The sequence below is a fragment of the Leopardus geoffroyi genome, chromosome C1 (assembly GCF_018350155.1).
Source record: "Leopardus geoffroyi isolate Oge1 chromosome C1, O.geoffroyi_Oge1_pat1.0, whole genome shotgun sequence".
Classification (NCBI taxonomy): domain Eukaryota; kingdom Metazoa; phylum Chordata; class Mammalia; order Carnivora; family Felidae; genus Leopardus; species Leopardus geoffroyi.
The window spans coordinates 221462829-221476872 of NC_059328.1; the positions used below are offsets into that span (position 1 = coordinate 221462829).

At 53.5% G+C, this 14044-nt stretch overlaps 2 protein-coding genes across 6 annotated transcripts in view; one reads left to right on the forward strand and one right to left on the reverse strand.

Annotated features, from left to right (window-relative positions):
* SNED1 (sushi, nidogen and EGF like domains 1) overlaps nucleotides 1-7595 on the forward strand; it is an 89990-nt gene extending 82395 nt beyond the window's left edge. For 4 of the 5 annotated variants that reach the window (XM_045481982.1, XM_045481985.1, XM_045481990.1 and 1 more), the window contains 3 exons: nucleotides 1415-1498; nucleotides 2275-2320; nucleotides 4014-7595. In XM_045481982.1, coding sequence (XP_045337938.1) covers nucleotides 1415-1498; nucleotides 2275-2314 — 124 coding nt within the window. In that variant the 3' untranslated portion in view covers nucleotides 2315-2320; nucleotides 4014-7595. The remainder of the gene's footprint in view (nucleotides 1-1414; nucleotides 1499-2274; nucleotides 2321-4013) is intronic. The other variant, XM_045481983.1, reaches the window with a different exon arrangement.
* Nucleotides 5955-13140, reverse strand: MTERF4 (mitochondrial transcription termination factor 4). The gene is made up of 4 exons (XM_045481993.1): nucleotides 13022-13140; nucleotides 11435-11930; nucleotides 9059-9243; nucleotides 5955-8366 (listed from the first exon to the last, which is right to left on the reverse strand). The coding sequence occupies exons 1-4, from the start codon at nucleotides 13040-13042 to the stop codon at nucleotides 8007-8009; spliced, it is 1062 nt and encodes a 353-aa protein (XP_045337949.1). The 5' UTR covers nucleotides 13043-13140; the 3' UTR covers nucleotides 5955-8006.
* Nucleotides 13141-14044: the final 904 nt, after the last annotated feature.

A 14044-nucleotide genomic window follows, 5' to 3' on the forward strand; every position in this document is an offset into this window, starting at 1 on the left:
CTAGCTCAGTTGTTCAGCTTCTCGGTAGCTCCCCCTGCCCAGCCTCAGGGGACTCTACCACATGTGTGCACAGCTTAATTTTCAAAGGGACCCTTCTCCAGGCTTCAGCTCGTCCTCTACATAGCTCCCTCCTCCCCAGTGCTCTGCCCCACAGACCACAGCTGCCTCTACCTCCTCAATTCTCACCTCTGTTCCCTCAACTCAGTGTGACCACTGCTTGGCTCCCGCGCGCCTCCCCCCCCCCCAACTGCCACCACCCTGCAGTGCACCACCCCCCCGCCGCCACCCTGCAGTGCAGTCCAAAACATGCCTCCAGACTGAATTCAGGGGTTACAGGGCTCATTTCATGTGTCCCTTGTCTCAAGGACCACAGTCTTGCACTGTATGTTTTCTAACATCTGAAAACTGCTGCTTAAATTCTGTCCAGTTCTCCGGTTGTTCGTATTGGGGGGTTCACTCCAGATCTTGTTACTCCCTGATGGCCACAAGTGTAAGACTTAACCAAAGGCTTTAAGTCCCAAGGGCTCTCCTAGACTGAACATGAGTTGGAGGTCTGCCCATCACACTCCCTGGATCTCCCTTTCCAACAGCTCTGACATTTGAGAGCTTTAACAACAAACACTTCCCTGTTCATTATGGTCTACAAATCTGTGAGAGGTAACACGAATAATTCCCGTTTCACACAAAACTGAGGCCTAAGTTCCAGACACACACTCCAAGTAGACTAGTTAATAAATGGGAGGCAGGGCTGGAGTCTACACTGTCCGTGACAAGCACCTGCATCTCCAAGGCTCTCAAACTTCTCCAAGAACTGCCCCTAAGACAGAAAAGTCGTACTGTAGCAAGGCTTCAGCAAAACACGTGCTTGAAATTTCTCCTCTCATGTCTTAATATCATTATTTTGCCCACATTTCTCAAAATGCACATTTAAAATGGGTGTATCTTGGGGCGCCTGGGTGGCGCAGTCGGTTGAGCGTCCGACTTCAGCCAGGTCACGATCTCGCGGTCCGTGGGTTCGAGCCCCGCGTCGGGCTCTGGGCTGATGGCTCAGAGCCTGGAGCCTGTTTCCGCTTCTGTGTCTCCCTCTCTCTCTGCCCCTCCCCCGTTCATGCTCTGTCTCTCTCTGTCCCAAAAATAAATAAACGTTGAAAAAAAGAAATTAAAAAAAAAAAAATAAAATAAAATGGGTGTATCTTATGTAAATTATGCCTCAGGGCAGTCAATTTTTTTTTAATTTTATGACTTTTATGTTGGACATTTTATTACATCCACGGGAGATAAAGTTTTATTTAGAAAACAATGACCTGTCCCTCGAACACGTGCACGGTCACTGCGGGCCCGTGAAGCCTAGGGGAGGCAGCTGGGCGACACCCTGCTCTCGTTTCTGGCTCCACAGAACTTTCTTGTGACGCAGGTACAAGAGAGTCTACAAGCTGCACCAGGACATCTGCTTCAAAGAGAGCTGCGAAAGCACGAGCAGCAAGAGAGCCCCGAACAGGTGCCATCTCAGGGAGGAGGCCCACACGGCGTCCTGCGTGTAGGTCACAGGGTAACGGGGCGAAGGTGGCCACAGTCCTGTGCGCTGAGCCAGGCTGTCTCGTGTGTCTGTCCGAATGTCCAGCCCCGTACGGACACTCCACTTAGGAACTGTGCGCACATACGTGTGCACCTGAACACGCACAGACTGGTCAAGCCAGGCGTGGTGGGTGCTGGGGGTCACACGGTGGGTGCTTAGAGGGTCTCTGGTTATGCATGTTCACACAGCACCTGTGAATTGGGAAGCAGGGGACATCACTGACAGGTGCACATGTGTAACTGCAAACATAGTAAATCTCCACTTTTTATGTACTCACAGCCAGGTTCTTTCCCCAAAGGGCCCAAGGGACTCACAGGGGTTATTACATAATGTACTGCCCGAGTACATTATATGCTTTCCAAACAGAAGAGTCCTCACCCCAGCCGCTCCGACAGACCAACCAGTAACCACACACCTTAGCTTTTGCATTACTGACTGTCAGGGAAAGACCGCAGTGTGCAATTCGACACCTGCTTGGCCAAATATGTGCCTGTCCCTTCCACTCTCCTTCTCCTCCCCGTGACTCACAGCCGGTCAAGTGGGTGCACAGACACTAAAATGCTAGTCTCTGCATCAGCGCCTCGCTAACGGTGTTCCCCAAAATGGAATATACCTGAGCCAAAGAAGGGACCCCAGCAGGCAGCCTGGGCTCCAGGTACACAGTTTCTTTTCTGTTAAACCGCCTTTTTCTATTTCAGGAAACAAAGTAACAACAGTCCGACACAGAAGAAATCTTAGGTACAGGTATGTTTCCCACCAAGGCTGGGTGGCTGGTGGAGCCGCTGGGAGGTCAGAGGGGCTGGCCCGGCAGGCGGGCTCCGGGAGGGCTGCCATCTCCTTGGGGCCCAGCTGTACCCTATTACAAACCCCCAGACCAGGGGGTTCAGAACTCTCTGAGGGGGCTACAACGGGAGAGAAAAAACAAATACCCAAGGCCTCCGAATAGACATAAAGCTGGTAGAGCTGCACCTGGGGGTGAGCACGAGTCTCACTCTACCTCAAGCAAATGGAGAAACCCCTCCCAGCCCCCCAGCAGGAGCAGTAGCAGGGGGTAGGACTGACGGGGGCTGCCAGGTGGGGAGCTGGGAAGGGAGGGTGGTCAGAGGGGCCTGGGGAGACGCAGACCCAGGGGCGCAGGGGTTCAAGGGAGGGCTCCCAGACTCCATGAATGGCGATACGTTGAAAGAAAAAATGGGGTGAGGGACCTTGATCACGTAACTCTGGGGAAGTCCTGACGACTCCCTCACTGGGCAATTCCCAATGGACGCAGAAATCCTGAGCATTCGGAATCCTGGAATGAAAGAAACTCTCTAGCCCTATTCTTGTTTGATCTGGCATTTCCCAAACTCCCCTGGAAACTCCACGCCACCCGGCCTACTCGCCACCCATAAACTCTGTCCAAGTCTTCCTAACAGTCAGGGACATATTGGGTTGAACCACAAAGACCCGTCTGCAGCCCAGAATCAGTCCCACGCTGGGCGTCACCAGGAATAAGGCGGCACGGCACCCCCCCCCCACCCCCACCCCGGGCAGCTCACTCCTCCTGCTCCACAAATGAGCCTCCCGAGTCCATCCTCCTGGTGTTGAGAGGAAAGCGAGGCACCTCAGGGAACAGGCAGCTTCAGCACAGGCTATACCGTCTTATGATGAAGGAGGAATGTCTTTCCAAACAAGCAGAAGCAAGAGAGCCTCGCAGGGGAGGCGCCACCACAGGAAGCACGTCCACCCCAGCCAAGCGGGGAAAGCCGAGGCTGGGGTCCGCACAGCGCGGCCTGGGCAGCCGTCCCCGGGCCGACTTCTCAAAAAGCCTCTACGTTCAGCTCGTCTACCCAAAGGCATCATTCCCCTCCCATTTCATACCCCACAGACACACAATGCAACACACGCCCCACGGCTCGCGAGCAATTTGCTACCAGGACAAGAACACGCAAGTATAGCCTGGGTCTGAAACCTTTGTATCACAAGAAGTCACCTGAAAGAATAATACCTTTCTCTAAAACTCAACAAGTCCATTAGTATAAGAACAAATCAGAAACCCTCAATTAACTCCCAGATCATCAAATACTAGCTTCCAGGACACCCATTCTTCAAACAATGGAGAAAACACCACCAACAGGAGTTCATTTCAATCCGGAGCAACAAGGGACAGCCTGTGTCTTCAGAGCCAAGATCCAAGGGCATCGCCTAACGGAAGGGAGCAGCCGGCGGCCTGCGGTGCTGCCCAAATGCCCCTACCGCGGGGTCGCGCAGCCAGAGCTCCTCAGCACACCTGCCCTCCCCCTGTTGCGTGTTGGAGAGCTCAGCGAGGCTCTGATGCGACAGGAACACGGGGCCACCTGGGGGCGGGGACCGAGCACCGCTAAGGGAACAGGAAGCTGCGTTTTAAAGAGGTATGGGTATCACTCTCCTCACGCCCCGTTCTCTTTCTCCTTCAAAGGATTCAGGACGTCCTTGTTACACTCCATCAACCTCGCGAGCTTCCAGAGCCCAGAAAGACGGGGCTAAAAGTGGACTGAGACGGGCACCTGAGACATCAGGTCCTGGTTAGCGCCCGTCCCCTCTGCAGCTTCCCTCCCCCGCCTCTACGAGACAGACGGCCAAGGCCACGCCAGGGACGCCCTCTGGGCTGAGTCACCTCCAGGCTCCGCAACGCTTCTAGCAGCCCGTGCTGTAAGCCTGGCTGCCGTTTCCTACGGGGACAGCCCAGGCATCGGCCCGGATAAGCGAGGCAGCCAGCCAGGAACGCTCCTGCGACATCCAGACACCCGCTCTGGGACTCCGAGGTCGGGGGGCAGTTCTCCCCCGGAGACCTCACAGTCACGCTGAGGACGAGCCGCTGTCAAGCCCCCCAGGCAGAGGCGGCGGCGCCAGGAAGGCGCCGCGATGAGGCGCCACCGCGAGGGAAGCCGAGGGCTGGGTGCCCACCGGACCCTCCTCCACCATCGCCCCCGCTCGTCTGCTGCAGGCGCAACCCGGCACCCGGTCCAGCAGATTGGAAAGAGAAAGTACAATAAATACAAAGATGGGGTTTACACACTTCCAGCCTCCAACCCTTTCCCAAACAGCGACTATTTTTGGCTCCGTGGACCAGACGGTCTCCGCGGCAACGACTCAGCTCCGCGTTCACAGCAGCGCTGCCACAGACGTGTGACCGGACGGGTGTGGCTGTGTTCCGGTAAGACCTCATCTACCCACTTGGCTAAGCCCCACTCGATCGGGTCACCCAGGCCTCAGCCTCGCGCAGAGAAAGCCATGCCCCGATGACGCACCTCGGCAGCAAAGACCCCAGAGCTGCACGGAAGCCCCGCGCGAGCCCCCCAACTCGGGAAGCCGAGGGGGTACCCACGGCGCACAGCAGGGGCTCCTTCCTCCTCTCGGGGCCGGGTGCCACAGAGACCCGATCACGCCGGAGATGCTCAGCCTGTGCCTTGAGCGACACTGCTGTAGGCGGTCGGCTCGCGGCTGTTCACACACTTCGTCTCTGCAAGCAGGGGGCCGTGCAGCCTCGCCACATATGCCTTCCAGAGTCTTCTACCAGCAGCCTTCTCCCTGAGGAGGCCAAAAGCAAGCAAGCCAACCCACCTCGAGTCGCGTACATTTTAGGAGCCGACCCAACATGAGCTCGAGCCCCTGGGCGCCTCCCATGGACACTGCCCCAAGTCAGCATTCCAGCACAGAGAGGGCTCCTTCCCGTCATCTTTTCTAAGAACACTTTTTTGAAGAGTTAGAGTATATTTTAGGCTTTTTGTTTTCATTAAAATTTTGTGTGCATATGTCTGTGTATTATGCCATTTGTCCTTTTCAGAAAGGAAAGACGGTCATTTCAAGAGCGTCCCCAGTGACCCAGGCCCGCCTGGAGAAGACGGGGGAGCTCACTGCGGGCTCCGGCACTGGGGGAGTAAGAGGAGACCACGTACAGACACGCGTACTGCTGACTTCTGCTGTGTCCCTGGGACCTGTCGCTGTGTGCCTACGGAAAGCTACAGCATCACCAGCAAGTGGCGAGGTCAAGTGATATCACTGGAAAAGTAGATGAAACTTTCTACTGCGATGCTAATGACCTCAAGCCCCTCAGCCGTGAGGCGAACACTAGCGTGTTTCAGTTTTTAACTCAGAAACGTTTGTTTCTACAAGAAACAGTCTACTGAATCCTGAGCTTGGTGCCGTCTTATGATGAATTCATCGTGATGTTTTACAAATCTAGTAAATCTAGTGAAAACATCTCCTGATGCTAAAGGAATCACAATTCATCCTGGAAACATCCTAAATGAGACACTGCTTTTTTCACCAGTTCTTTCACAAAACTGTAGCGTCTTCCTCAAACATACACTCAAACTCCACCTGAAGAAATCAGTCATAATGCAAATCAGAAAACTACCAGGTGCGTAGAAATTTACTTCTGCATCAAAACGCAAGGAGCAATCATGAATTGCTAGGTTAGCCATTCCAGTCATAGAAATTTGTAATTCTGCTTAGTCCCCCGACTGGACACAAGAGCCCATCTGAGGGAGAGTACTGGTCACTCGGACGCCACAAAACAGAAAAGTGAAAACGCCAGCAGAGTGAAATGCTCTCGTTTTCACATAACCTTGCCCACGGCCGAGAGCCCAGTGAAGACAAAACCTTCCTCCCGCCGCCGCATGTGGGCTGCCACAGAAGCAATCCCTCACCCATCCTGCTGCTCTCCCTCCGGCAAACCCAGGGCCAGCCACCTCCAGCACCTGCCTTGGCAGGGACTCTCCTGCCGGCCAGCTACTGCCACGACACTGGCCTCCGACACCACACAGGGACTCACTGGGCTACTTTCCTTCCGCCGAACGTGGCTCTGTGTGGTCACGCTCACACATGAGCCCGGAGAAAACAGAAGTACCTTGGTGCTGAGTCCCCACAGCAAACAGAGCTCAGACTACAAGAACATTCCAGTGCATGGGGGAACGGAACGCAAACACGCAGCTACTGACTTCTCTCTTAAATACAAGAAATGTAACAAACGTAAGCCTGCTTACAATCCACCGGACCAGGCTTTAGAGCAGCTCCTTGGCCACGGCCCCGCTGACACCCCAGCTGGATGGTTCTGCACTGAGGCCGTCACGGGCCTGGCAGGATGTTGAACGGCAGCGCTCGCCTCCACTAGATGCCAACGGCACCCTCCCTTGGTCCTAACAACCGAGACATTCTCAGATGTTGCCAGACGTTCCCCGGGGTCAAGATCGCCACAGGTGGGAACCGCTGCCCCACAGGATGCCTGCACAGTCTCTGCTGGAAAAATAAGGCCGAGCACCAGAACTTTCACATGGTTGTTAAAATGCTGCCAAGACCTGATTTTGGCTGCATCACCAAAAACGTCTTCTGCGTCACCAACCCCGCGCCGGCTCCCCCGAAGGGAGGGACACCAGGACGTTCCGAGGTGTACCAGCCCTCCCTCGCGGAGCCCAGACCATCAGGGCTGGGCCTCTACCTCAGAGATGACTTCTATCACATTCCGCTCTTTAAATCACCCCTGAGGCCCACCGGGTTCCCCGAGGGGACTCCCAGCACCATGCTGTCGTGGGGCCCCCTGAAGGAGACCAGGTCCCGCCCCGCCAAAGACCCCACGTGACTCCTCTTCTCCTCTGGTCTCAGGAGCCACTTGTGTGAAACGGGCGATAGGGAGATGACAGATCAGACCGCCCCAGCCCCTTCCTGTTCTGGCGCACTCCAGGCCACATTCCTGTGGCTGCCAGAGCCTTCAGGCCTGGATGTGGCCCACCGGCCGGCCGTGAGCTCGCAGGGAAGCCAACTTTCCTGAGAGGTCAGAGCCAGGGCCTCGTCCTCACAGACATAGAGAGCGGCCCCCCAACCCTCCACTGGCATCAAGAAGCTGTGCGAGATGAAAACACACATCGCTAACAACTCCCTTTACGCTGCCGGGTGCTGAATGCAGTTAGGAAGCAATATGTGTGGATGGAAAACACGAGTGTTTCCGTGGGAAACCGGCTACTTGTTTTCATAGAATAAAGCGCTGTGATGTACAAAAGCCTCCCTGCCTGCTCATAATTGTATCTTTATCACTAGAAGGAAATACATAATGACTCGAACCAGAGGGAGGAACCCCATTCCCCACGATCATGGAATCATCACCCACGTATGTAACAGAGAAAAAAACAAAACCGGATGTTGAGACACTCAGTCCCCCTGAGTTTAACAGCTCAGAGTAACTCTCATTCAGGATGGAACAGGGCCCTCCCCACAGAGATCCGACGACAGATCAAACTAAGGCAGCTCCTTCTTGGTCTGACCTGCTTCTCAGGTGATTTATAACAATGTTTTCACTAGAAGACCAGTTTTAGAAGGAAAAATAACCTGAGAAGATCCAAGTGAAGCTCTCAAGAGCTCTGAGAAAATTAAAACATTCTTGGGTATCTATGGGCTCTTCACTCCTGTCCTTCCATCACTCCTCCTCCTCTTCCTCTTTTTCCTCCTCCTCTTCCTCGTCCAGACTTAAGCTTTTATGGTCAGGCATGGGGCTCTCGGACTTCTCTTCCTCCTCCCGAGCAAAGAGCTTCTTAAAAACTTCAAACTCCTCAGCAGAAGAACAGGCTGTCCTGGCCAGAAACTCAGCTTCTGACACTCTGAGGATGTCCTTGAGTAAAGGATTGGGGACCTGGGTCTGGCCCTTCTTATCAGGGGTTTGGTACCGTCCTAGGCGCTCGAGGAACACATGCCTCTGCTTGATCTTGGTGATGGAATACTGCAGCAAGTCGGTCCTCACCACGTCCGCGTGCTTAACCCCCATCCTGAAATAGGCATACTGGAGACACAGACACAGTTAGGAGGCCCAGGCACAGTGACTTACAACCGGCCCTTCTACGGTCCATAAGCGCCTCAAGCTGTCCAAACGCACTCACAAAGAGCCACCCAACTAACAGTGGCAGGACACTCCATGACGCCCGGCAATTGTGTGACGGCTGAGTTTTCAAAACATTTTCAAACTCATATTGAGAAAAATTTAGCAGAAAATAAAGGGACAAGGGAGATAAATTCAGTTCTGTTTTTCTCAGGGAAAAAACCGTGAGTATGGAAAGAACAGGCAAAAAATTCAGAAAACATCTAACAATTTGACCTAAGTTGTCATAATCGTTACCCAAAAGTTGGGACAACTGTCACAATTACACTTCTAAAATCAACATGCAGAACAGGTTCTAAAGAAAGGAAGATTTTCAGCTCTTTTTAAATTAGCTATTTCAAGCAGAGGCCCCGTTTGGCCCCCAGGAGTGAGACTGGGTGACCCCCCATCAATGGCAGAAAAACTGCAGAACAGGTCCTACATAAAGGGGTGAAAGACCAGAGGCCGATTCTCTCTGGCTCCTGCAAAGAGGATCTAAGCCCCTCACCTCATCCACTCACCCTCAGGGCGCCTGAGGCCTCCCTCGGTGGAGCGGCCCCTCCCTACAGCTGAAGCACTGGCTGCCCCTTCCCGAACCCCCGACCGGGCACCCTCACCTGGAACTTGTACTCCAGTTTACCGGGGTCCTCCTGAAGAACATACGGGCACCTGTGCAAAATCCTGGTCACCTGCTGCACCGTGAAAAGACATTTCTCCTTGAGAACTCCGACAATGCTGTCGATGGCCCTCTGGTGCATGGTGAAGATTTCAGGGCAGCAGAGGAGCACCGTCTTGAGTTTCCCTGCAGAACATAAAAAAGGACAAGTGCCTAATTTCAGGATAGTCCAGAAAACCAAGGGCTCGCTGCACCCAAGCCAGCATTTCAAACACGGACCACGGTGCTCTCCTCCACGAGTGACCGCGTCCGCTGCCCGCCCAGGAGCACCAGAACGACACATCTCCTCACCAACTCTCTCTCACTTCTGAGACTCACCAACCTTCCCTCCCTGATAGAAAGAGGGGGCCTCTTGCTGGCCCCCCGGCTGAAAGCCGCTAACCTCACGTTCTCGGCTTCCTCCTCTTGCCCCCTTCCTCTAAAGAACTTCACGGTGGGGGAGTGGGGGGTTAGTGCGCCCGGGTGGCTCATTTGGCTGAGTGTCTGACTCTTGATTTTGGCTCAGGTCATGATCCTATGAGATACAGCCCCACGTCGGGCTCTGTACTGAGCATGGAGCCTGCTTCAGATTCTCTCCCTCTGCCCCTCCCCTGCTCGTGCACAATCTCTCTCCAAAAGGGGATTTATGGAAAGATCAGACAGTAAAATGAGACAGGAGTTTCCCCCACACTGGGGCTTTGGATTGATATTTCCTTCCATAATAAAATAGAAGCACTGACAAGCAACGTTCCTAAGATCTGGGAGCCTAAACTCAATGAAAAGGACTTCCATGATAATAATTAATGTAATAATAAGAATACTCGTGATGTGCAGCCATGACTGATGTCCTAGTTAGTGAAGTGACCATATATTATATCCAAATTAGGGCAATTCTGAGTGAAAGAGGCCCTATTAACAAATGCATTAGGGTAACTGGTAACTGAGATTACCCTACGCAAACTGGGGCATATGGTCTTTTTTTTCTTTTCTTTGACGGGGGAGGAGTGGGGAGGGGCAGATAGAGAGGAAGAAAATATTTTTTTTTAATATTTAAAGTTTATTTATTTTGAGAGAGAGAAAGAGAAAAAGGAGGGAGGGGCAGAGAGGGAGAGAGAGAGAGAAAATCTCAAGCAGGCTCCAAGCTGTCAGCACAGAGCCCGACGTGGAGTTCGAACTCACAAACCACGAGATCATGACCTGAGCTAAAGGTGGACACTTAAACCGACTGAACCACCCAGGTACCTCTGAGCTTTGTAATTTATAATCACAACATATAAAGTCTTAAGTTTAGCCTCTTAGATTATACCACAACAGGTAATCCAGTAAGAGAAACAGAGAAGACTACCTTCTTCCTTATCTTCTAGAGGAGGTCTGTAGAGATCCTCTGAAATAGTAGATCCCTAAACCTTCTGTCGCCCTCAACAATATATTACCAGTAACAGTCAACAATGAAAAAAAAGAACGGTGGCCCTCCGCTGGTCAAAGTAGGTAAAGATCCTTGGAGACGCTCATGGACCCCTAACCCCCTTCTCCTAAAGGCCCATAAAGAGATCCAAGGAGATTCGAGAATCCTTGGGGCACCTGGGTGGCTCAGTCAGTTAAGTGTCCAACCTCAGTTCAGGTCATGGTCTCGAGGTCTGTGACTTCGAGCCCCGTGTCAGGCTCTGTGCTGACAGTTGGGAGCCTAGAGCCTGCTTCAGATTCTGTGTCTTCCTCTTTCTCTGCACCTGCCCTGCTTGCGCTCTCTTTCTCACTCTCTCTAAAATAAATAAACAAAAAAAACAAAAAGAAAGAAAGAAAGGAATTCTAGAATCCTTGAGGTGTGAATCCTGTTGGGGACAGGGGAGGGGGTGGGGGACGTGGTGGAGGGAACAGTCACTCCTCAGTTTCCTAGGAGTTTGGGAAGATCTCGTCTTCCACAGCAAATCAAGACACCTTGTTGGAATGCACGTCTTTACCAGGGCCTCTGTAAGCCTTTGGCTCTACGGCATACAGACACAAAGCACCAAGACCACTTCACGTTAAACATCAAAAGCGCCGTGTACACACATGTATCAGTATCACACACTGACATCTATCTGCTGGGCACGAGCATGTAGTACGTGCTCTAGATGCCAGGGGCCCCACAGTGAGCACACCAGACAAGAGTCCTGGCCTGTCCCCCCTTCCGTCCGGCAGTGCCATCCACAGAGGTCACTCCTCTTTCTCACCTCCGAACCAAATCACGTGTTATTCTCAAGGACGTTCCCCAGAAGCCCCCCTAGTCCATCCCACCTGGGCTACTCGTCCCCCAACCCCGAGTCCTCGGCGGCGTCCACGACATCAGCACTTCCTGTACCTTCTCCAAGCCCAAGCTTCCGCAGGTAACTGGAGCGTTTCCTCATCTGCATTATAGGCAGCTTCAGCAGCTCAGGGCTTTTCTTTAGGGCCACATACAGAGGCTCTGGGTTCAAACCCAAGAGTATTAATTCTGAAATGATGTCCAGCAACTGTTGGGGGGGCACATTCGGCCACATACTGAGCAATTCATTAACGTGGGTGTCACTGAAACCCATGTCCAGGAGGGCATTGATGACGTTCTCTCTCTCTAAGAACCCTCCAGCCACAGGAGTCCTCTGCTTCTCAAGGGGGTCCGGGGTGAGATCTGTCCTGCACTCTGGTTCCCGCACATACTTTTTGGGTTCCACGCAGGATACCTTCTGGAGGCCCCCTCCATTGGAGGCTGTGGTCAGTAGACACCACAAAGATGCAGACGTCCTTTTCCGTTCTCCGAGAGGAGTCTGTCTAGCAACATGCGCCCAGGTGAGGGGGATCAGGCGGTGCCAGTCAAAGACCTAGGAGACAGAGTACCAACAGGGAATAAATTCTTCACTACCCCAATGTAACAGACATCACAGGGCTCCTGAGCCAGGTTACCTAGTGCCTTGGTCCCACATAAGCACAGCAGCCTTTGTAAGCAATCTGCAGAATCATATCTGAACCTAAAAAAGCCTGCAGAGAAGGAAGTTCACATACAGAGAGCAGAGTACTGCAAGGGCACAGAGGTCAGAGAGCCAAGCAAGTGTCCACCGGCTTTTGTCGGCTTTTGTCACTGTAACTGAGGGGGCAGGGAGGAACAGAACTAGAAAGGGTGTCTTTGCTCTACCCCTAAGGTTCAGTGCTGGGAGGGGGGGGGGTGCAAATTTAACTGAAAACAGACGAACAGGAAGATAAAAACCAAAGTTTATTCACAGGCATGGAGCTGCTCACAGAAGGGGTAGCTTTCTATATGGTAAAATTAGGGTCTAACTTAAGGAGGAGGCAGCGTCTATGGAAGAACAAATGGGGGATAAGCAAGTTTGTAACAATGTTTGTTTACGCAGATGCAAGTGGTCTCTCTTTTTCTTCTTGGCCATAAAACTACCCAGGAGAGAAAAACATGAAGCCTGTTTTACCAGTGAGATGAGGGAATCTCCCAGAAACCCTTCTGCAGCTGCTGTATCCTAAATACAACAGCTGAAAACAACTTCCGTGCCACCCCTGGGGGTCTGAGTTGGCGTCCACACCTCAAAGATGTGGACCTCACACTAGTGTGCAGATTCATCGACCTAAGTCCACTCCGCAGAATCAGCCTGACGGCCAAGGTGCACACACACAACTCCCGCCCGCCTCGAACGGCTCGGCGGTGCGGGCCCACGCGAGGCAGACTCCGCGGTCGCCGCCCGCGCACTCAACACCCTCCCCACCCCGACCCGCAGCGCTCGCAGGCGTCCACCGGGGTCGCCGCCCGGCCGCCCGCCCTCCCCTCCGCCGGGTTCGGCCCCGGATCCCACCCCGCGCGACTGCGCGCCGCGGCCCACGCGGGGCACCGGCCCCCGAGTAAGGCTCCACCCGGCGGCGGCTCGTCTGCGACCGCGCGGATCCCCGGCACCGGGCGCCACCTCACCTGCCTCCCGAGCGCCGCCATAGCGCGGAGGCGGCAGCGACCCTGGCGCCGGAAACCGGCCCTCCCAGGTCCGCGCTTCCGCCCTCGCGAGCCCTCCCTTCCGCCCTCCCCCTGGCAAGCGCTGGCGCGCGAGAGGCGCGTTCCGCCGCGAAGGTTCCCAGTCCCCCGGCCTGCCCTCCTCTAGCGAGGACGCCCGGGCGTGCGGACACGGAGCCCCGGTGTCTTTCAGGGCATCCTCCGCCCTCCCAAGCCCGGAACCTTCGTTTGTACGAGCTTCCTCTTTTTTTAGCTAGCACTGGCTTCTGGACTGAGAAGGGCTTGGAGCACCTGCTCGGTGCCCGGCACTGGGCTGGGCGCCGCCACAGGTCATGTGACGAAGGACGTTGTCAAAGAGAAGGTTGTAATCTGTGTAGAACCAAAGCATTGGTTGTTTTTCTTGTTTTTGTTTTTTTTTTTACTCCAGTTTTCTTGCAAAACTACCCAAGTGTCGGCCTCTCAGGATAAAGTAATGCTTTTCCACCCAAAGCCTAAGAAAATCCCCGTATGCTGCCGCCACTCCCTGGAGGGAATCAGTCAACGAGCCCCAACAGGTAATCCGGCTGGAGAGACAAAGTCGTGGCCGAGATGCAGGCCTCGCTCTAGGAAGCCAACAGCATCTTCAGTCGTCTGAAAATGCTGCTCTCTGGAATCGCACCGGGAACACAGAGAGAAAGATCTGCCAGCCTCAGTCTGTCTCAGCCTCAGCCTCTCTGCAAAGAACGCTCTCAAAACGTCAGACCTCCTACTGCCATCCAGAAGGATGAGTTTTATTTTTCCTCAGAAGTAACAGTCCTTGGAGAGCTAGGACTTTACCCTCTTAGCCCATTGCACCCGGGTCTGACCTCTTACGTGTTGTAAGTATCATGTCTACTACAAGGAAAAACGTGGGTTTTTTTTTTTTTCACTCTGGAAAAGAGTTATCAAGAAACTCATTCAAACTCAGAAGAGTAAACATCACTTTTTATTACACACTTTAAAAAAAAT

What these genes read in the sequence shown, in the direction of transcription:
- MTERF4 (XM_045481993.1), bottom strand. Translation starts at nt 13,042, where the DNA reads ATGGCGGCGCTCGGGAGGCAG. An exon ending in TGGCGGCGCTCGGGAGGCAG is followed by an intron (nt 11,931 to 13,021) that starts GTGAGGTGGCGC and finishes TCTGTCTCCTAG; the next exon opens with GTCTTTGACTGGCACCGCCT. An exon ending in AACTGGAGTACAAGTTCCAG is followed by an intron (nt 8,367 to 9,058) that starts GTGAGGGTGCCC and finishes CTGTGTCTCCAG; the next exon opens with TATGCCTATTTCAGGATGGG.